This window comes from Hevea brasiliensis, chromosome 5 (assembly GCF_030052815.1).
Source record: "Hevea brasiliensis isolate MT/VB/25A 57/8 chromosome 5, ASM3005281v1, whole genome shotgun sequence".
Lineage (NCBI taxonomy): Eukaryota > Viridiplantae > Streptophyta > Magnoliopsida > Malpighiales > Euphorbiaceae > Hevea > Hevea brasiliensis.
Genome location: NC_079497.1, coordinates 945261 through 966385, shown reverse-complemented (window position 1 = coordinate 966385; position 21125 = coordinate 945261). Strand labels below are relative to the sequence as shown.

General features: G+C 33.2%; 3 protein-coding genes across 8 annotated transcripts; 2 read left to right on the top strand and 1 right to left on the bottom strand.

Moving 5' to 3' along the window:
* Positions 1 to 1183: 1183 nt before the first annotated feature.
* LOC110667660 (uncharacterized) lies at positions 1184 to 2526 on the top strand. The gene is made up of 3 exons (XM_058147813.1): positions 1184 to 1810; positions 1893 to 1961; positions 2061 to 2526. The coding sequence occupies exons 1-3, from the start codon at positions 1373 to 1375 to the stop codon at positions 2175 to 2177; spliced, it is 624 nt and encodes a 207-aa protein (XP_058003796.1). The 5' UTR covers positions 1184 to 1372; the 3' UTR covers positions 2178 to 2526.
* Positions 2527 to 3055: 529 nt separating this feature from the next.
* Positions 3056 to 6106, bottom strand: LOC110667737 (transcription elongation factor TFIIS). Of its 2 annotated transcripts, XM_058146471.1 has the most exons (4): positions 5890 to 6105; positions 5573 to 5771; positions 3548 to 4420; positions 3056 to 3420 (listed from the first exon to the last, which is right to left on the bottom strand). In XM_058146471.1, the coding sequence occupies exons 2-3, from the start codon at positions 5735 to 5737 to the stop codon at positions 3557 to 3559; spliced, it is 1029 nt and encodes a 342-aa protein (XP_058002454.1). In that variant the 5' UTR covers positions 5738 to 5771; positions 5890 to 6105; the 3' UTR covers positions 3056 to 3420; positions 3548 to 3556. The 2 variants fall into 2 exon arrangements, with proteins under 2 accessions (XP_058002454.1, XP_058002455.1); XM_058146472.1 differs by having other exon boundaries at positions 3056 to 4420; positions 5573 to 5751; positions 5890 to 6106.
* A 4063-nt stretch (positions 6107 to 10169) lies between these two features.
* On the top strand, positions 10170 to 19799 carry LOC110667738 (phospholipid-transporting ATPase 1). Of its 5 annotated transcripts, none has more exons than XR_009148721.1 (10): positions 10171 to 10750; positions 11253 to 13259; positions 14501 to 14840; positions 15009 to 15765; positions 15928 to 16051; positions 16296 to 16515; positions 17152 to 17610; positions 17703 to 18008; positions 19367 to 19523; positions 19600 to 19799. XR_009148721.1 is itself a non-coding variant. In XM_058146470.1 (7 exons), the coding sequence occupies exons 1-7, from the start codon at positions 11435 to 11437 to the stop codon at positions 17831 to 17833; spliced, it is 3729 nt and encodes a 1242-aa protein (XP_058002453.1). In that variant the 5' UTR covers positions 10170 to 11434; the 3' UTR covers positions 17834 to 18009. The 5 variants fall into 5 exon arrangements, 2 of the variants coding, with proteins under 2 accessions (XP_058002453.1, XP_058002452.1); XR_009148720.1 differs by having other exon boundaries at positions 10963 to 13259; XR_009148719.1 differs by having other exon boundaries at positions 10171 to 13259.
* Positions 19800 to 21125: the final 1326 nt, after the last annotated feature.

The window sequence follows — 21125 nt, the reverse complement described above, 5'->3', positions numbered from 1 at the left end:
TATATTTTTAGTTTTACCACGTGGTCTTTAAATTAATTTTTAAAAATCATCAAAGTTTATATTTTCAGAAAATCGAACCCGATTCTTAAAATCCGAAAAATCTCAAAAAAATTCCTAAAATTTAAATAAAATTAAAATACAAAAAATGCTCATAAAATTTAACCGCAAATGAAATCATACTTAAAGTGTTAATTTTTTTTGTTCTCATTTATAGTGTTGTTATTTACTCTTTGTTTAGAAAAAACATAAAATAAATAAAATAAAAATGCATAATAAAAATTATATGTCGAATAATAATTGAAATCATATGTCAATGTTGTTAAATGATTAAATTATCAAAAATGATTTTCTCGCATTGATTATCAAAAAAGTCAGTCGAATTATTTTTTAATATAATTTTTTATCTAATCTTTATTTTTTCCATAAATAAAAATTAATAATGATCAATTTTTAATATTAAATTTTATTTATCAAAAAGTATAAGATAGCTGATTGATTTTTCTAAATAAAGATGTATAAGATAAAAAGTGAGAGGTTTTGTTTGGATGGGAAGAAAGAAAATAATGAAAGGTAAATAAAAGAATGTAATGATTAGCAAAGAAAATAATTTTTTTATTTTATATTTAGATTAAGAAAGAAAATATTAGGAAGAAAGTTATTTTTTTTTTTAAGAATAAAATTACAATACTATTCTTAATATTAAAAAAGAATCTAAAAAATATATGAATATTTTTATAATTTTAAATATTTTTCTCTCACTTTTCTCCTAATCTGAAGAGAAAATGAGAGTGAAATTTAACTATTATTTTCTTTTCAAAGTTTTCTTTCCTTCTTATTTTATTCTTTAACTAAACATAAGTGAGAGAAAAATAAGATTATTTTCCTCTCAAATTTTCTTCCTCCCTTATTTTCCTGCAATCCAAACACAACTTAAAATTCTAATTTTTAAGGTCAGTGTGGGAAATTCATCTTAAACAGGACCGTGACACTGCCCCCTTCTTGTCTTTCTTGCACATCTTTGTTTTTCTATTTTCAGATGAAAATATTTCTGTTAGAACATATAATCACCAAAAATAGATTTCATGCCATTAAAATTTTTGATCTTTCACATTGCATCACACTAAATACAGACTTGCAGTGTACTCTAAGATGTATATTTCAGAAAGAAAATCAAAGAAATATAGTTATGCACACCAAGAACAACTACATAAGGATCTCCAAACAAATTCCATTCAAATAATATATAATAGTGGCCGTTTGCGCCAGTCTCCTTTCAAATTCAAACCTCTTTTACACTCCCTCTGCTAACCATTTCGTCTTTACTCTCATTTCTCATCTGACACACAACTACAATCCCAAAGCTTCTTCTAAAATGTACAAGTTCCAGTCTCCCCTCACTGGGGACCAGAAACTACGTTCAAAATGTGGCCGGAAACCTCTTCAACCCAAGAACTTCCCGGCCATTCCAGTAACGGATAATATTGAAATTCTAAAGCCAAGTGAAGGATGGATTGAGATTTCGGTGGCTAGCGATTCGAACAAAGAAAACTATCCGATCTCTGCCATCACGCCAACGAAGCTAGTCATTGAGTCGTTGGATGTGTCGCTGGCAGCGGAACTGATAGCCACCAAGAAGGAGATGGAGAGATTGAGACTCGACAGAGAGAAAACAGAGAAAATGTTGAATGAGAGGGAGAAGGTATTGGATTTGCAGATAAAGGAGCTGGAACAAAGAGGAGAGATTCAAAAGACGCACGAGATCGAGGTGGATAGACTCTTCAGATTGAAGGAACTACAATCTTGGTCTATGGTAAGCTCAATTCACACTCAAACACACACACACATAAAGAGAGAGGAGAAGAAAATTCATAAAATTATTTTGCTCTCCACAGAGAATTTCTCCAATGTTATCGCTACGAGAGAAGGAACATGTGAAGAAGACTGCTCAAGTGCATTGCCAGGTACAATTTTTTCCCCTTTTTTGTGCTTTTCGCTCTACCAAATTCAAACTCGATTGTTCTCTGCAACGAGCAAATGAGATGTTATTCTAATGTATACAGGGAACGAAAGCTGAGGATATGGAGGAATCGGTGAGTGGAAGCGGAGTGATGAGTCCACTTTTGAGTTCGAGTTCGAGTTCAAATTCGGTTTCATCGCAGCTTGCCGCCGTGAAATGATGTTTCTCTTTTCCGCAGTTGGCAGTTGACTTTTGGAGATTATCTTTGTGATTTGATTTTGTCTTGCTTTTTCTCTTTATGTTACTTCTACAGTATTCCATTGTAGAATTTGGAAAAAGAAAGAAGATATTACACTACCTCTCAATCTTGAAATGATTAGCCGCTCCTATCTCCTTGAGATTCAGCTGCTGCTACTGTATTTCAATGTAGAATTATCAATTACATATTGAAATAGTCCCTCTATTAGAAAAGAAAAATGTAATTTAATGGAATGGACCATGGATTAGGCTATTAACCATTAAGGTTTTGTTTGGGTTAGGTTGGGATTTAAAAAAATTAAATATTTTTTTATTAATAGTAACTCCAAGAATGCCTAGCAGGCTCTAAATCCACATGAATTTTTTTTCTTGAACTTTTTTTTTTTTTTAATTTTAGCTAAAAAGGATATTTCTCCCTCGACATTTTAAGGAAAAAAATATCCCATTCAACCTTTTGAGCTTTGCTTCGGCGGTAAGGCTTTTCCTTTTCAATTCTAAAGGATGTAAAATAATATTTGATTGTACCAACAAACCAACATCAATTCCTTGCAAATAAAGTTGTTAGCTTTTAATGTTTCTTGGAGAACAAAACTTCGCACAAACTTAAAATCGGAACTCCGGCATACATGTGGCACCACACTGGCAGGCCGATCCGTAATGGAGAATTAGATCAGTGCTCCCATTTAAACAGTAGACATACATTACACAGGCAATAACGAACTAATAAAACGATGCAACCCAATTGTGATATGAATACATCACATAATAAATTATCAGCTGTTAGTGTTAGTGAATCACAAAAATCATTGAAATCCATCAATTTGAGACATAATGGTAAGGTTTCAAGAAACAAAAATGCAAACCATCTATATAAAATACAACGTATAAATTGTCATCTCCTCTAATCACATTAGCATTTCAATAAACCGAAGTTGCCTGTAGCCTCCCCTGTCCCAACTCTGCTTGGAACAACATTGGCCGTTAAGCTGGAACGCTTGCGCCCAAAGTATTCACAAAATGCATTCATCGTAACTTGTACAAATCATCATGATAAAATGAAAGGGAATAAGTGTAAAAGACGCTAACAAAGATAAAAAGTAACACAGTATGAGGCGCTCAGCAGAAGGTTCCCTTGTTAAGAGCTGGAATAATCCTACATTAGAAGAAATCACCTGAAGCCTTGATAGATCTTAAAACAAATATTCCTACAGTAAATGGATATGAAAGAAGATTTTTTATGTAGACATCTGATCAAAAACTCAAATGAAGATGAGTAAAGAGGAGCTTATCAGCTAACCAGCTCCAAATTGTTTCACCGAATGGCAATCCTACCTATGTACCCTAGCAGAATTTCCAATGGTTGTTGCAGTTTACACATGTTACATATGTGGTCATGGGTTCATCTGCACTCCTAGTCTGCATCTGATAGTAAGTGGTCTTGCGCTGACCACAACGACCACACTTAAACTGATCAGTTGTAGCTTTTGGTGGACCACCACGCTCACAATCAAATAATGCTTTCTCTTTAATTTGGTTATTTTCATGTTGTCTCTGTGCGCTTGCCATTTCTTCAGAGGTCATTGAGATAAGCCTCTCTGGTTTGACCTCTCCAAGGAGAACCTTTTTCCTCAAATCCGGGTTATTTGGGTCCTTCATATTGAACATAATGGATCTGTACTTGACCTTTTGAGCTCCATTTGACCGACCCATCTTTTCAAACATAGCTGATTCAACAGATACAGCAATTCGGATTGGGTCACACGCACTTACTTCATCCCTGGCATCCTCATCAACCTCACTGGTAACTTTGGATAAGGCCTCCACAAGAAGTTCACGAACTTTGTCACGCAAAGCATCATTACATTTCACCAATGTAGTCAGCTTTGATGGAGCAATAGGGGCTTCTGATGGTCTCTTCACATTAGAAGCATGTTTATCCTCGTTGGAAACCTTTTCAACTTTGATAATTTCTTCCCGATCAATCTTGTCAACCTTTACTGTGCCTGCTTTTTGAACCTTCTCAACTTTAACAGTCTCTACCTTTGAAATCTCAGCTTTCCCTGAACTTTTATTATCAACAGCGCCATTTTTCTTTTTGCTGGTCTCATCAATGACTATCTTTTTCCAAATCTCGAGCAAGTCAGACACCAAAGTTTGGACCTTCTCCCTAGGATGCTTTGTGAGAGGTCGAAGTCGTTTCCCAACCTAAAAAATTAATACAAAACCTCAAGGAGGATCCACGAAATGCATCAAAATGTACAATCATATTATAATTTTAAGGTTCCAAACGAGGCAGCAAACTAAACTATATCAGCAATTAGTGAGGCTGATAAAAATAGACAATGAAGCAATTAGCATCATAAAGAGGCAGCAAACTAAAGTGAGTTGGGCTAAAACCAATAACCAGATGAGCTTTGATAACCATAATTTAAACTACATAAGGTCAGGAGGAGAAGTAAAGTGGCATCTAGGTCGATTGCCTCTATTTCATCAAGTAGATTTACAAGGATTATCTAAATGCAAGAACACTCTAGATGCCCCAGTATCATTGAACAAGACAAATTAGACAACCAAATGAGTAAACGTTAAAACAAGTGTGAATGTAAAGCATCACATATGTGATGTGGCAATTCGATAATAAAACACATGTTATCATCTGCATCCATAAAAACAATGGTGTAACCACAAAACCAAAAGGCAATTCAGTTTTTGGAAGCCACAATAGGCAGAATGCACCATGGAAGGGAGGGGAAACAAGGAATGCCCAAGAAACTATGGAAGTTATTGATACTTGGTAGTTCATGAGCCAAATGACTACAAAGAGATGATGTAGGCACAAACCTAAACATTATCCACATATGTGCTTCGAGTATTTATTTGCTTGTTAGGATTAACAAAGGTGCACAAATAATATGATAAAATTGGATTTGAGTTTTCTTCAGCTTAGAATGTATTATTGCATGAAACCCGAAAAAGGCAGTTGCATATCTTGACCAAAAATGCTCTGGATGAAACTAATATATTTTGGACATAAAGTGGTAAAAAGAGCAGAAATTATTCTTTGCTCAGAATGAAAGAATTGCATATACTACTATTTTACAGCTAAAAATAAATAAATAAATAAATCCTAATTCTATAAATTATCTGTCAGCTGCACACAACCCCCACCCCAACCCCGCCCCCACGCGCGCCACCCCAAAAAAAAAAAAAAAAAAAAACCAAAATTAGCAGCTTTAAATAAAGGCTACGAAATTTAATCCAACGCACACTTGATCGATAACAAAACAATTAGCTTAGGAGACTAATATCGACAAGGCCAAAAAAAGCAGAAATTGTAAAATTTAAAGGAATCATTACCTGAGTAGATACCAAAATATCATAAGTAATCGGAAACTTCTTGAGCTGTTTGAGCGCATCGACGCACCTCACCACCTCCGGTCCAATGGGGGAAACTCCGTCACTGGCAGCGGCATCAGCGGCTTTCTTCGTGGCCTCAAACAACTCCACCAGCTCTCTCTCCATCGATTCTCAGATCCCTAATGCCCCCAAAATCCGCCTTTACAAGGGCGGGAAAAACAAGAAATCATGTTATTGAAAAAGTAGGTAAGCAGGCAATCCAAGGATAACATTAGAAACACAAACGATAAAAAATAATAATAAAAAAGAGATCTGACATAGATCTTTGAGTAGGATGAAGAAATTGCAAGTAACAGGAGGATTTGGTGTGAGATTTCGATATGTTGACTCAACCCAGGAAGTATAAAGACGCAGTCGCTATGTTTCTCTCCACTGGAGCTTTTAGGCTTCGACTCGAGCCTCCGTCATAGCTCGTAGGCAGATGTTTTGTGTTGCCCTGCTCACTTTCTATAATTATTTCCAGAATAACAACGGATCCGTCATACGTGTAGGATGTGAGATAATGAAATCAAGGCAGGATCCGTCATGCCTGATCCAATGGTTTATTTTTGCCTGGATTATAATGCATCAGAAAACGTCGCCGCAGCGACAAGATAAGATTTTTGGATTTGGGCTGCAGCTACCTGGGAAGATTACGGGCTTGTGGCTCCTTGAGAGTGCCATGAAAATGATGCAGAAGTAACAAACATAAGAAAGCCCACAACTTATATAAATGGGTCCAGCCATATGAAATAAATCTAAAAATTTTAAACTTAATTCATTAAATTTTTATTAAATTCCCATTTGAATTTAACTCAATTCTTAAACTTAATTCATTTATATTTTATCAGATTTAATTTTTATTTATATATAATTTATTTAACACAATTAATAATTCAAATTCAAGTTAATTAATTAAATTATTAAAAAAATATAGCATTTAATAATTATTATTAAAAACTAATTTATTGATAAGCCAATAAATTATAATTATTAATTTAATAATTATAATGTTCCATTGTAAATTATAATAATCATAAATTATTTTTTATATAATCATTATATTTTAATATTTTTTTATGATTATATTATTTATAATTTGATTATATCATATATTACAATTATAGATAAAATTAATATATAAATAAGTCGGTTCATGACTCTTTGAATTTGTTGATCAGGTAAATGAACCAAGCTGAATTTTAAAAAGCCTTATTAGATTTTCAATGAATTCAAGCTATACATATTTCAAACTTTTTTTAATACATATAAAACACATATTAATATAATATCAAATAAATATTATAAAAAAATAATTTTTGATGGAAATTTTTCATTAAAAGTGAAATATGAGTGTTTCATAATTTTTAACACTTAAATATACACATACCACATGTGAACTTATAAATTTGATTTTTTCTAAAAAAAAAATATGTATTTGTAATTAACATTAATGTAAAAAAATATAAATGCATAATTAATAACTAATAATATTAAAAGATGAGCCATCTAATAGAATCTAATTAATGTATCTAATCTAATTTAATATGTATAGTTAAAAATCCAAAAACTATTAATCAAAATTTGACACTTATATTTATCATTAGTTTAAACTTGACATAATTAAAAATAATAATTTTATTTAATTTTTTTAACTTATTTTTTTAATTATAAGTTTAATTATTGATATTAGATAATGCTTAACTTAATAATTTTTATCTTAACTAAGTTTTAGTTTATTTTTAATTATAAATTTATTTTTATCAAGCTTATTACCGTAATTTAAATTGAAAATTTGATATATTAAGAGTCCTTTTTAAAATATTAAATTCATGCGTCATTTTTAACTTTATTTCCGTATAACAATTAAAAATAATTTATTAGATAAATAAATTATTTTTTTTATTTTAGAGATACTTAAATTTTAATTATAGTTTTAACTTAATACTTCTGATATTATTTCATACAATCAAGTACGTTAAAAGATTTTTTTACTAATTATCTTTGAGCAAAAAATTACAATAATATTTTTCTAAAAATATTTATTTGTATAATTCTCTTACTTTTATTTTTAATTTGGTCGATTATTCAATTTATATCAAATATTATTAAATAAATAAATATATATATATATAATTAATAACTAAATTTTCTGTCAATATATATAGAAATAAATAATATATAAATGATTGAAACTCACTTAATTTAGTTTAATTAAAAAAATAAAAAATTGAAATTATTAACATGCAACATATGGGTAAATAACTAATTTAATATAATTATAAGAATATTAATAATAATATCATTATATTTTACAATAATGTTAAAATATGTTTTCTTTAAAGGAAAATTACAAAAAAATATATTGTGGTTCTATTCATTTTCACTGATTTGTAGTTTATTTTGTGATAAAATGGTACCATAAGATTCGCACCATTAGTAAATGACAACTTTTCGTATTTTCTCCGTTAAAAGATGCTATCGTGGAACAGAAATGTGCTGACGTGGAATAAAAAAAAGTGAAAATTATAAAAAAAATACCATGTGATTCCACTTATTTCCACATCAGGGTTTGTGATTTATTTTGTGACAAAATAGTATAATGTAGTTTGCATTATTAGTAAACAAAGTGAATTATTTAATTACCGAAAATAACTGAAATCTGATATCTTTCACATTCGAAATATTATAGAAAAATTTATGCATATTTTATTTGAAAAGCTCAATTTTCTAGTTTTAGTATTCTATAATGCTAAAGTCCCTAACTCGGAAGAATTTGACACGACGTCTACAAGTGTTATGAAGTTCAGCCACGAACTCTCTCAAGGCAGCGTTGATGAAAATTGTTGCAGGTATCGATCACCTCGTAAAAGGAAAGAACAGGTGACTAGCTAGTCGAGAGTATTGTTTCAATTTAGCCGATCCAACAACAAAATTATTGCTCCTATCCAAATTCTCAGTAATATTAATATAATAACTCACCCAATAGTTTATGTTACATCAGTTATCCTTGATAGTGATTATAAAAGTGATGGTGCAAACTTCAGGTTTAAAAATTTATTGATAGCAATTCATGCAAAACTCTACGTCAGCACACTTTACTTAAAATCGTTATGCTTGAAGTGAATAAAATCTATTTATTGCATGAAATATCTTAGCATTGTGTGAATTATTTTTTTTTATTATTAAAAATAATTAAAAAAATATTATGTCACATTAGTAAAAATTGATAGTGTCAAATAAAATCTTATATTTGCTAATAGTATATTAACAAAAAATATCACTTTATCAAAAAATAAACCTCAGACTCTAAAATAAAAAAAAGAAAAACCATCATATTTTTTTTATAATTTTTATTTTTCTATCAATTTCATACAGATTTCTTTTTTATATCATCACTTTTTTATTTCACATCAATAATATATTTTCACATCAACATATTTTAATAGGGAGAACAAAAATTATTATTTTATTACAAAATAAATCACAAACTTAAAATAAAAAATAAATAAAACCACAATATATTTTTTTTTGTAATCTCCGCTTATTCTTTAAAAGTACTTTTTTTAATTCACCGAGCTCGTCAAACAGGTCCATAGAAAAGAGAAACAGCTGTCGTTTTGCTTTACATGAACTTGGCTTTAGAAGAAGAGATCCGAACGGAACACATGCCCGTGTTTCCTGTGAAAGACGAAAAGGTAAGGCAGCCGGCCGACCAACCAACCAAAAGGGATAGCAGAGCTCATCAATCATCAGTATCAGTATCAGGTGCAATCGACTTTGTACATATAGGACGAACTGCTGTTGTCGTTTCTTTTAACGAGCAGGCAGGGGTAGTTTCGAGAATCTAATGTAAAAGGTGACAGTGACATTCCCAAATCTGAAGGGCCCTTTGGTCCTTTAACCCTGTGTTAATTTTTGCAATTACCTGAAATTAAAAAAGAAAAAAGGAAAATTCCAGCCAGTGCCGCAGCACGATAGCTACCGTACCTAGCCGTTTTATTGGTACGGTATGCTGCGACTGTCTTGCTGATGCTTACGTGGCTTTGAGTTTCATTAGTTTTTAATCTTTAATTAATGATTGGATTAGATGTACGGCTCCGTTTTAATAATAAATCTCAATTGATTTTTATTCAAAATTGAATTCCAACTCTTATGATTTTAAAAATATTTTAATATTATCAAATTAAAATAAATTATTTTCATATATTTTAATAATGTTATTAATTAAATAATATATTTTAAAAAAATATCAGATATGGTAATAATTTTTTTAAAAAAATTTTGATAATGACTAATAAATTTATATATTTATTTCATATACATTAATTAATGTAACAAGAATTTTAATATAAAATTTTAATTTAATAATCAAATATTTATATAAACAGTAATTAAATTAAATATTTATTTACACTTATAATTTAATTTATCAAATTATTTTAATAATTATTTTTAAAATTTCACTTGTAATTAATTAATTAATCATTAATAAAAATAACTAATGTAGAACACGATAAAAAAATTATTAATAATAATTGATAAATAAATAAAATAAAAAGCCAAACACAACTCAAACACAAACACAGCAACAGCAAGAAGAGTCGGCATGGCTAGCAAAGGCGAGAAGAGAAGTCAGTAGCGACAGGACACGGCCAAGAATTGTGGTTTACCGCTCGTCTCTCCCCCCATCTCTCTCCCTCTCTCTGTGTGTGTCTTCCTGCGATTTCCTTGCTCACTCCTCGCGTCTGCTCCGCCCACGACCCTCCCTCCCTCCCTCCCTCCTTCCTTAAGTGGGCAGCCCGTTCCCCCCTTGTTTCCCCAAATTAATCTGAACTGCAAAAAATTGCTCTTACTCTCTCTCTCTATCTCTCAAGAACTTAGGTTTCTGCAGATCACATGAGCCACCAGCCAAAAAGCCGATCGCTCTCATCATTAAATTTAATTTATTGAATTAAATATAAAGGATACTGAGGGTGGACTGGTGGGGGGATGAGATCTGATCCGCCTGAATCACTGTTCGTCTCTGCAATTTCACCATGATTTCGTTTTCAGTGCATTGATAGATTTCTGATGTCAATCGCCTTCGTTTCTCTGATCCCAAGACGATAAGTCTTTTGATTGCTTCCTTGCTCTGTGGTACGTTTCACTTTTTAATCTTCTTTTGTCTTTACTCTTTTGTAAAGAAAATTCTTTATTTTGCGAGGATTAGTTTAACTTAACTGCATTAGGTTGTAATTGGTGTCTTTGAAATCCGAATCTAAAATTTTGTAATTGGGTTCTACAAGGAGTCTGAATTTGTTTTTAGTACGGATGATTTATTAATTGGTGTTTGTCTTGTGTGTTTTTAGTTTTGGCACGTCTTGCCGATAAGGAGATACTTGGCTATTTGTTGTCTTCTGGATCGATCAGGGATTCATTAACATTTTATTTGAATTGAATAGAGGTTTTTTGAGTTTTTTTTCTTTCTTCTCCATTTTCCTAATCCTGTGGGCCTCTGTAGCTAAAGGGCTGTTTTCTGTCCGTTTCTTCGTCTTATATAAAGCCATCTCTGCAATTGAGAAGCATTATCTCGTTGTAGAAGTCTTGCATTTTGATTTATCGGTAATAAACACTGAGCACCCCTTTTTGGAAAGTTCAGAATTACATAGATTTGAAGGTATCTAGATGCTCAGGTTATAAGGAGAATGTGATTTCACACAAAGGAGTCTCTGATTCATTTGGGTTGTCTCGTTTTTCCTGGGGTGGATTCTCAAGGAGATTTGCTCCAGGGGGCAAGTACATGCTAATGGTTGCTCCAATGTGGTTGTTGGAGTATTATTTATGACTTCTGGCCAGCCATTGCTGCGGTCATCAGATCCCTCTGCACCCTCTCAGCGTCACCACTCTTGCAGTTTTGGCTCCCTGGGTTGTCTCTGCCACAATGATTCTTTCAATTCTTCCATTACTGATGATCCTCAAGGCAATTCCTTTGGCTTAGATCATTTGGACAAGGGTGACGAAAATCTTTCTGTTGGAGACACGAGCTTACATAGTCCAGTTAGAGAAAGTTTCAGTTCTGATGTAACAACGCAGCAATTCCATTCCGTTGAGTCTCTACACATTAAGCCGCTTTCATTGGAATGCCCCACGCAGGATAATACACGCCTGGTATCGTGGGGTCCAATGGAACTGCTGCATGGCAACAATAATAGCACAACTTCTGCTACCTTTGAAATTTCTAAGGCTTCATCTGTAGTTCATGCTAAGGTGGGCTCAGGGGCTTCATCTTCACTTCATGATAAATTGGGCAAGTCTCAGAGGAAGAGCCGCCACAAAAGTTTGCAATTTGAAGATAATGTCTTTTGCGAGGAAGATGCCAGGTTGATCTACATCAATGATCCTAGGCGAACCAATGACAAGTATGAGTTCACAGGGAATGAGATTCGAACGAGCAAGTACACATTGATTACCTTCTTGCCAAAAAATCTTTTCATTCAGTTCCATCGGGTGGCTTATTTGTATTTCCTGGCTATTGCTGCTCTCAATCAACTTCCTCCTCTTGCAGTGTTTGGGAGAACTGTGTCCCTTTTCCCTCTCCTTTTTGTTCTTTGTGTCACAGCTATTAAAGATGGCTATGAGGATTGGCGAAGGCACAGATCAGACCGCAATGAGAACAACAGAGAGGCTCTAGTGCTACAATCTGGCCAATTCCGACCGAAAAGATGGAAGAAGATACGAGCTGGTGAAGTGGTGAAAATTTGTGTTGACGAGACAATTCCTTGTGACATGGTTTTACTAGGGACCAGTGATCCCAGTAGTGTTGCTTACATTCAAACAATGAATTTGGATGGTGAATCAAACTTGAAGACAAGGTATGCCAGGCAGGAAACATCTTCAGCTGTATATGAAGAATGCACAATTTCAGGTTTGATCAGATGTGAACTACCTAACAGGAATATTTACGAGTTCACAGCCAATATGGAATTCAATGGGCATAAATTTTCCCTCAGCCAATCAAACATTGTTTTGCGTGGTTGTCAGCTAAAGAACACTGATTGGATAATTGGTGTTGTGGTGTATGCTGGACAGGAAACAAAAGCAATGTTGAATAGTGCAGCATCTCCTTCCAAGAGAAGCAAATTGGAAAGTTACATGAACAGGGAAACGCTATGGTTGTCTATTTTTCTTTTTATCATGTGTCTAGTTGTGGCACTCGGAATGGGCCTTTGGCTTGCACACTACAAGGACCAGCTTGATACCTTGCCTTATTACAGAAAGACATACTTCAATCATGGGAAGGATTATGGGAAGAGATACAAGTATTATGGAATACCCATGGAGATTTTCTTCTCTTTCTTGAGTTCTATAATAGTATTTCAAATAATGATTCCAATATCTCTTTATATTACAATGGAGTTGGTTCGTTTAGGACAGTCTTATTTCATGATTGGAGACAGGCACATGTATGACAGCAGTTCTGGCTCAAGGTTTCAGTGCAGATCATTGAATATAAATGAGGATTTGGGTCAGGTACGTTATATCTTTTCAGACAAAACAGGGACACTTACGGAGAACAAAATGGAATTTCAGAGAGCAAGTGTGTATGGGAAGAATTATGGTGGCTCCTTGGTTGTGGCTGATCAGCTGCAGGAAGAGAACCTTTCAGGTATTAAACAAGTTTTGACTTTGCAATTGGTTATCATCTTCATTTTGTGGTAACTTGTTCTACTCTTGTTCAATCACACACATCGACTAGAGTAAGTTGTAGTCTTGTCTATGTAATCAGCTGCTGGAACATCAACATATTGCTGCATATTAGTTGCATATATTTATAGAAAAAAAAAATTTTGGTGTTATTTGAGTACTTTTTTTTTTCCTGCATTATTTACAAAATTTCACAATTTATAGATATGAAACAATGTTACTAACTAGTCTTTTAGGCTATCATACTTGGTTGTGGTTGTTTTAGTTTTTCTTGATAATATTTATTCTCTTTATGATTATTGCTATTTATCATTCATTTTCCCCCTTCTGATATAGTGTGGATCTGCAGGATTTCTTTTGATCATTTGTTTGTAAATTTGAGAATTAATCTTAACAACTTAATATTGGCCTCACAACTTCAATTTCTCTCATTTTTCTGTCAAAATGTATAAAATTGTGTATTGAAAGTCTAGTCTTTTGAGTTCTTTTGCCCAAGGAAGGGGGAAATTGGTATTGACTCTCATAAATATGCAATTGCTTTGCACCATAACTCTGATGCCTTTTTTTAAAAGAGAATGTTTTTCCCTCTTTCATGTTCAGCAAAGTTTGCAGAGTTGGATGTTATTAGGATTGTGGCAACTAGGATTCAAGGAGATAAATTTTAGGAGCAATACAGCTTGCCATGTTCTTTTGAATAAGTAATTTTCATGCAGAGCTTCTGCAACTGCAAGATCAGCTTCATGATGGAGGTGATTTCAACACGTAAAGATAGCATTAAGAAATTCTGTTGTTTTAAATGAAATACATTCTATTTATTGGGTTGAATTTCTTCATGGCTTGATACTTCATCTTGTCACAATATGCAAATACAAGTTGCAAGAAACTTTAGAATTTGAAATTATGTGGGTCAGTACCTTTGGCATTCACATCTTCCATTAGAGGCTGTTGGCTGGTGTTGAGTATGGACCTGGCATTGGGCCTTCAAGACTTCTATTTTCTTCTTTTGTGCCAATTTACATGATTTTTAAGAGAACTAAAAAGTAAAGTGAACTCTTTACCTCATTTAATATCTGTGATGCTGTCCTGAATGTATACGATATTCCATTTTTATAGAATGGTTCATAAACGTATGACCCCATGACTGTTTTTGGCATGCACACTTGTATATTTTTGACAATTTGCATCTTTTGATCTCTTGCATAGCTGCAGGTGCACACAGGAGATTGAAGATTAAATCTACAATTGCTGTCGATTCTGAACTCATGAAATTGTTGCACAAGGACTTGGTTGAAGTTGAGAGGATTTCTGCACATGAGTTTTTCTTGACGCTAGCTGCATGCAATACTGTTATCCCTATTCGTGCTTCTGATAGATCTTCTAGTTGTGCAGAGACTCAACGCCATGAGGATGTAGAAACTATTGCATATCAGGGTGAATCTCCTGATGAGCAAGCACTAGTTGCTGCAGCCTCTGCTTATGGATATACTCTCTTTGAACGCACATCTGGGCACATAGTAATTGATGTTAATGGTGAGAAATTAAGGTAGAAGGTCTTTCCTTTGTGTTTTACTCCTTTTCTTTTAACAATAATTTATTTCTCATCATGTGATAGCTTTCCTCTTGTTGAAAAATTTAAATAATCTCTCTTGACAGTTGGTAACACTGCAATTCACTAAAGCAGACTGTAATATTGTGTTCTTATGCTGTTCAGCTTTGACGTATTGGGTATGCATGAATTTGATAGTGTGCGGAAAAGAATGTCCGTTGTCATCAGATTTCCTAACAATGATGTGAAGGTTTTGGTGAAAGGCGCTGATACTTCCATGTTCAGTATTTTAGCCAAAGACAATGAGAGGGATAATCATGTAAGGCATGCAACACAATGCCATTTGACTGAATATTCATCGCAAGGTCTACGTACACTTGTTATTGCTGCAAGAGATCTTACAGAGGCTGAACTTGGGCTGTGGCAATGCAAGTTTGATGATGCAAGCACTTCTTTGACGGACAGAGCCACAAAACTACGTCAAACAGCAGCCCTTATAGAATGTGATTTAAATCTACTTGGGGCTACTGGAATTGAAGACAAGCTACAAGATGGTGTACCAGAAGCCATTGAGTCTCTACGACAAGCAGGGATCAAGGTATGGGTTCTGACTGGAGATAAGCAAGAGACAGCAATTTCAATTGGCCTTTCTTGCAAACTCCTGACAACAGATATGGAGCAAATAATTATAAATGGCAATTCAGAGAATGAATGCAGAAAACTCTTGGCTGATGCCAAGGCTAAGTATGGTGTAAAATCATCAAATGGAGGAAGCCTTAATTTGAAATGCAATAAGAATGCTGAAATTGACTACCTTGAGATAGCTGAAGGGAAGAAAGAAGGAATAGCAAAAGTGCCACTGGCACTTATAATTGATGGGAATAGTTTGGTGTACATTTTGGAGAAAGAACTAGAATCAGAAGTGAGAATCTCTTTTCCCTAAGCTTATATATTAGACTCGAGTATTGGATTTTGCATTACATTTTTTATAATTTCTTTAAGTGCACAAATATGAGATATTATGTGCTTGAAGATACACCTACATTCTCAATCATTTATTTGCTGTTTTTCTCTCTTTCTACAGCTTTTTGACCTTGCAACTTCCTGTAAGGTTGTGCTTTGCTGTCGTGTTGCACCATTGCAGAAGGCAGGAATTGTTGATCTAATCAAGAGCCGCACTGATGATATGACATTGGCTATAGGCGATGGTGAGTTATCTTGCTTCTTTATTCTTTTGTTTTTTTTTTTTGAGCAATCATAATTGCAGGGGCAATAGTGGTTTGGTTTGTCATTGAAAGGTCTTATCAGTTTCTGTTCTTTGACGAATTAAAGATGATTTTGGTTTGGATTTTATCTTATTGATGTATTTATAACATGCATGCTCCAGCAAATTGTTGCTGACAGGATAGCTGGTCTCATTTTTCTTGCTTCTGACTATTGACATTTTGTTAGGGGCCAATGATGTTTCAATGATCCAAATGGCGGATGTTGGTGTTGGAATTTGTGGTCAGGAAGGGCGTCAAGCAGTGATGGCATCTGATTTTGCTATGGGACAGTTTCGATTTTTGAAAAGATTACTTTTGGTGCATGGACACTGGAATTATCAACGCATTGGTTATTTAGTTCTGTACAACTTTTACCGGAATGCTGTTTTCGTATTAATGCTGTTCTGGTATGCCCAAGTCTTTGTGTCTGTGCTTTTGATAACTATCTGTTATGAACTTATGATGTTTGTTGATGGCAATCTGTTTTAATGTTCTGTGGCTGCATGTCAAATTATGTCTTTTTACAATCATACATTATTTAAATTGAACCTAGTAACATGTGTAACCATGGGTGATGGAACATCACATCAAAGTAGGATTATATGGCATATGTCAATTCTTTGTGCGCATCCAAAAATTTTTAATTCCATTTTGGGGTAAATAGCTGGGCTACATAACCATAGGTAGCCCTTTCCTACACACTGCATCCCTGTTGAGGGGTGTGATTCTACCCAAGAGTGGTATATTTCCTAGAGATTTACTTGCTAAAAGAGCTTGCAACTTCCTTTTGAATTAGTTTTAAATATTGCAATATGAAAATTGCCTGTTTCTTAACAAAATTGGTTGCAAGTCAATCTTATGAATGTAGATTTCTTTGCTTTTGCTTTCCAAATTTTTCTGTTAGACGCCAAGGCTAATTTAGCATGCACCCTTGATGCTTTGCGGTGCTTAACGTTTATTGGGTCTTATATTTTATTCTCTTTGAATAATACATTATGAAGATTTTAATATTAAATCAATGTGCTTTCTTTTCTGTCAAATAGGTATATATTGCGCACAGCTTTTTCAACAACTTCAGCATTGACAGATTGGAGTAGTGTTTTTTATTCTGTTATATATACTTCTGTGCCCACCATTGTTGTCGGTATTCTTGACAAGGATTTAAGCCATCGGACACTGTTAGAGTATCCTAAACTTTATGGTGCCGGCTATAGACAAGAGGCTTACAACATGCGCCTTTTCTGGATCACAATGGCCGATACGCTATGGCAGAGTCTAGTCCTCTTCAGTATACCGATATTCATTTACAAAGAGAGCACAATTGATATTTGGAGCATGGGCAGTTTATGGACGATAGCAGTTGTTATCCTTGTTAATATACACTTGGCAATGGATGTCCAGCGCTGGGTTTATATTACTCATGTTGCTGTTTGGGGGTCAGTGATCATTACATTTGCCTGTATGGTGGTATTGGATTCTTTACCTGCCTTCCCTAATTATGGGTCAGTCTCATCAATTTTTTATGGAAACTTTTTAAGTTTTGATATTATTTTGTCTTTATATGACTGGTTGTTATGCCATATTAATTGGGCAGGACTATTTATCATCTGGCTAAGTCACCGACGTATTGGCTCACCATCTTGCTCATAATAGTCATTGCATTGCTCCCTCGCTTTCTTTTTAAAGTTGTACATCATATTTTTTGGCCTTCTGATATCCAGATAGCCAGGGAAGCTGAGATTTTGAGAAGAAGACCTGATCATTTGAGGTCAAGACCTGACGGATGTTCCAGTTGACTTGTATATTTGTTTCTTGTAGACACACACATACATAGAGATGGCTTCCCTCAAGTTAACCATCATATGGTTTCTCCTGCTGCATGCTGTTGCGGTGCTCTTAAGTAAGTGAAATGTTTGCTCCTTTTATGTTTCATGGTAACTGTTCTTTTCATGAATTCTATCATAGCCAGTGAAATGGGCATTTCTTCTGAATGCTTTGCACATGGTTAACTATCACTGTAAAAATGAATGTACAGGAAAGTAATGGAATTTTTATTTTTATTTTTTTAAAATTTAATCATTTTTAAAGAAACAAAAAAAACCTGAACTTTTTATCCAATTTGCAATTTTGGCCAAATCTTTATGAGAAATGATAAATTATAGTCTAAACTTTCAAAAATGATGACATGCAATTGTGTTCAGATTATGAAAATACTTTGCAAAATGAATTAAAATCAGTTTTTAACATGATCATTGTTCAGAGATATATGAATAGGCTATCAAATATATCATTATGTGCAGGTAATTTCATCTTTTACAAGTTAATCGTACATGAAATTAAATAGGTTTGGTTTGCTATGCCATGATTGCAACAATAACTACAGTTATAATTGGCGAGTTAGACCGTAACTGCAAATTGAGCAATGGCTTAGGTCTTTCAGTTATTAACCCTTCTAAGAAAGTACGATGTGTGAACAACATAAACCTTTGTGGTTTTAAAAATAATGGAGCTGGATGCTTGCTGCCTTGCAAGTAAAGCAGGTGTAAACAAGAGCTACAAATTTAATTCGTTAACTTTGCCATTTGAGGTGTGATTGTATTCAAATGGCTCACTTGAAAGAAAATTGGCAGAACAGCAAATTCTAAATCAAACCCAAGGGGGGAAGTGCAAGTGACAATTGGCTGGCCCCCTTTAAATGTTCTGAACTGTGGTAATCTACATAAGAATCTGACAACAATAGGGAGTTTGCTTTTGAATGTTTTGGATAAATGAGATGCAGTGAACATTTTAAGTTGTGGTTCTCAAACTCCTTGCTTATCTCATCATAGACTGGCCGTGATTTATACAGTCAAACAGAAGAAGACTTGAGGTGTGTTGGGAGAAATTTAACGTTTATTTTGTTTTTTTGCTTAGAGTTACTAATGTTAAAATCATTTAATCAGAATGCTTTATACATGTTACTGGAGGGATTGTCCATAATAGTTCAAAGTGTGTGCAACAGTTTGTTTCAAAATATATGTTAAAGACTATTAATATTTGCTGTAAACATTTCTTCGCTAGAAACTATAAAAGATTTAAATAGTAGTATTGCATCTTTGAAGTTTTTTTGTTTGTAATATTATTGAGACTCAAGGATAGATTATCATAGCAGAGATATAATGGATGCTTCTACGTTTTTATTGGAGATGTGTTTGCCGTTTGTAATGCATGCTTTTAGTTTTGCTTTTTTTTCTTGATGTTCTGTGATCATGTCCTCAGGTAAGTTATGAAATGGGATTTGTGCCAAAATGTGCAAGAAATGATGCAGCATTTGACAGCAGAGCAGCCTCGCCATGTACAGGATAAAAGGAGGACGGGGGATGTTCAACTCTAAACCGATTGGTGGTGCATACAGAATGACATTTGCATGATTCAGGCAAGTGAGGAAAAAGAGTTGGAATACTGCTCTTGAAGATGGAACTTGACCAATTTGGTTGATATTTATTGTGCAGAAGCGAGAAAGATAGTGGGTGGTTAGTGTTTGTACGTGATGTGAAGGCCGTGACGTGGTCCAAAGAAGAGGAGGAAGAGAAAATGAAGTAAATAATAGTTTTTCCCTTTTTTTTTTTTGGCAAATATCAGGTTTGTAAAAAATCTTCTTCCTTCCCCAACTAAGAAATGGAATGGAAGCAAAACCACCGTTGAAAGCTCACCTTCAGATTTCAGTTTTCCTCACTGCCCTTTTTCGTTTATGATCTTTCATAGAAGAGAATCTTTTGCTTTTTCTCAAGTCACGGCAAGTCCTTTAAACTAAAGGGACCATCCCTGAGCACTGATAGTAGGGGGAGGAGCCCTAGAGGGAGAGCGAAAATGGGATCCCATTTTTTCTAGAGCTATTTCCTGCATCTTAATCTTTAGTTTTACGTTTGCTTTCCCTCTGCTATCCATTCTGTCGGGGAGCCTTTCTATATGAGGAATTGCATATACGCCAAGGAATCAGGGGGTGTTTGGTTTACCTGTTGGGTGCAGCTGATAGATACCCAAACAGGTAAATTGTGGTGTTTGATAAGTTTAAAAAAATAGAGCTGATAGCTGATGGGCAACTGATATGATACCCATCAGCAGTAGTTTATATCAGCTCTATTTTTAGAGCCGTTTCTCATTAGCTGATAGCTGATCTGGTTTTATTTTTTATTTTGACCATATTATCTTTTTTATTTAACTTAAAAATTAATATTATTAATATTTTTATTTTTTTATTTATAATTTTAATATTTTAATTAATGTATTTCAACTTTGTTAAAATATTTTTTATTAATAAAATAAAATATAAAATATTTATTTATATCCAAAAATTTAAAATTAATTATAAATTTTTCTATTAACAATAATAATTATTTTATTATTTTATCTATATTTTTAAAATTATTTAATTATCTTAAAAAATAATTATTTTATTATTTCAATAATAAAATAAATGATATAATATAAAAGATTAATAATTATATATTTATTTAAATAATATAATATATTAATTTAATAATTATATATTTAATTTAATAAAAATAAATAATATAATGTAATAAATTTATAATTTTATATTTATTGAAATAATAAAATAAATTATATGATATATACCCTTATTAGTCATTTCACATATTAACAGCAACAGCTAAATATAATTTTACCAAACACTTAATATAAAACACCTATCATCAGCTATTAGTTATCAGCTATCAGCTAACAGCTATCAGTTGTATTCAACAGTTAATCCAAACAGGCCCTAAGTCCTTGTGATCATTTTTGGCCATAGGGGGAAAATACCCAAGGAAGGTTACTTGTACACGTGTGAGGCTTCTCATAGGACTACTCGGTCTTACTCAAATCTAATATTTGATTCTGTTTATATTTTAGTTACTCTTACTTTTAATAATTTAATAGAAGGTCAATAATCTAAAAGATGATTTAATGAGGAATGAAATAGTATAAAGCTAATAATTTATTTTGATATAATTTAAAGTATTTTTACTCTATTAAC

Bases quoted from the DNA above. Each gene is read 5' to 3' on its own strand.
- LOC110667738 (XM_058146469.1), top strand. From the start codon at position 11,435: ATGACTTCTGGCCAGCCATTGCTGCGGTCATCAGATCCCTCTGCACCC. The intron at 13,260-14,500 runs GTATTAAACAAG...TCTCTTGCATAG, and splicing joins GCAGGAAGAGAACCTTTCAG to CTGCAGGTGCACACAGGAGA. The intron at 14,841-15,008 runs GTAGAAGGTCTT...TATGCTGTTCAG, and splicing joins GTTAATGGTGAGAAATTAAG to CTTTGACGTATTGGGTATGC.
- LOC110667737 (XM_058146472.1), bottom strand. From the start codon at position 5,737: ATGGAGAGAGAGCTGGTGGAGTTGTTTGAGGCCACGAAGAAAGCCGCT. The intron at 4,421-5,572 runs GTAATGATTCCT...TTAATTTTTTAG, and splicing joins ATATTTTGGTATCTACTCAG to GTTGGGAAACGACTTCGACC.
- LOC110667660 (XM_058147813.1), top strand. From the start codon at position 1,373: ATGTACAAGTTCCAGTCTCCCCTCACTGGGGACCAGAAACTACGTTCA. The intron at 1,811-1,892 runs GTAAGCTCAATT...TGCTCTCCACAG, and splicing joins AACTACAATCTTGGTCTATG to AGAATTTCTCCAATGTTATC. The intron at 1,962-2,060 runs GTACAATTTTTT...TAATGTATACAG, and splicing joins CTGCTCAAGTGCATTGCCAG to GGAACGAAAGCTGAGGATAT.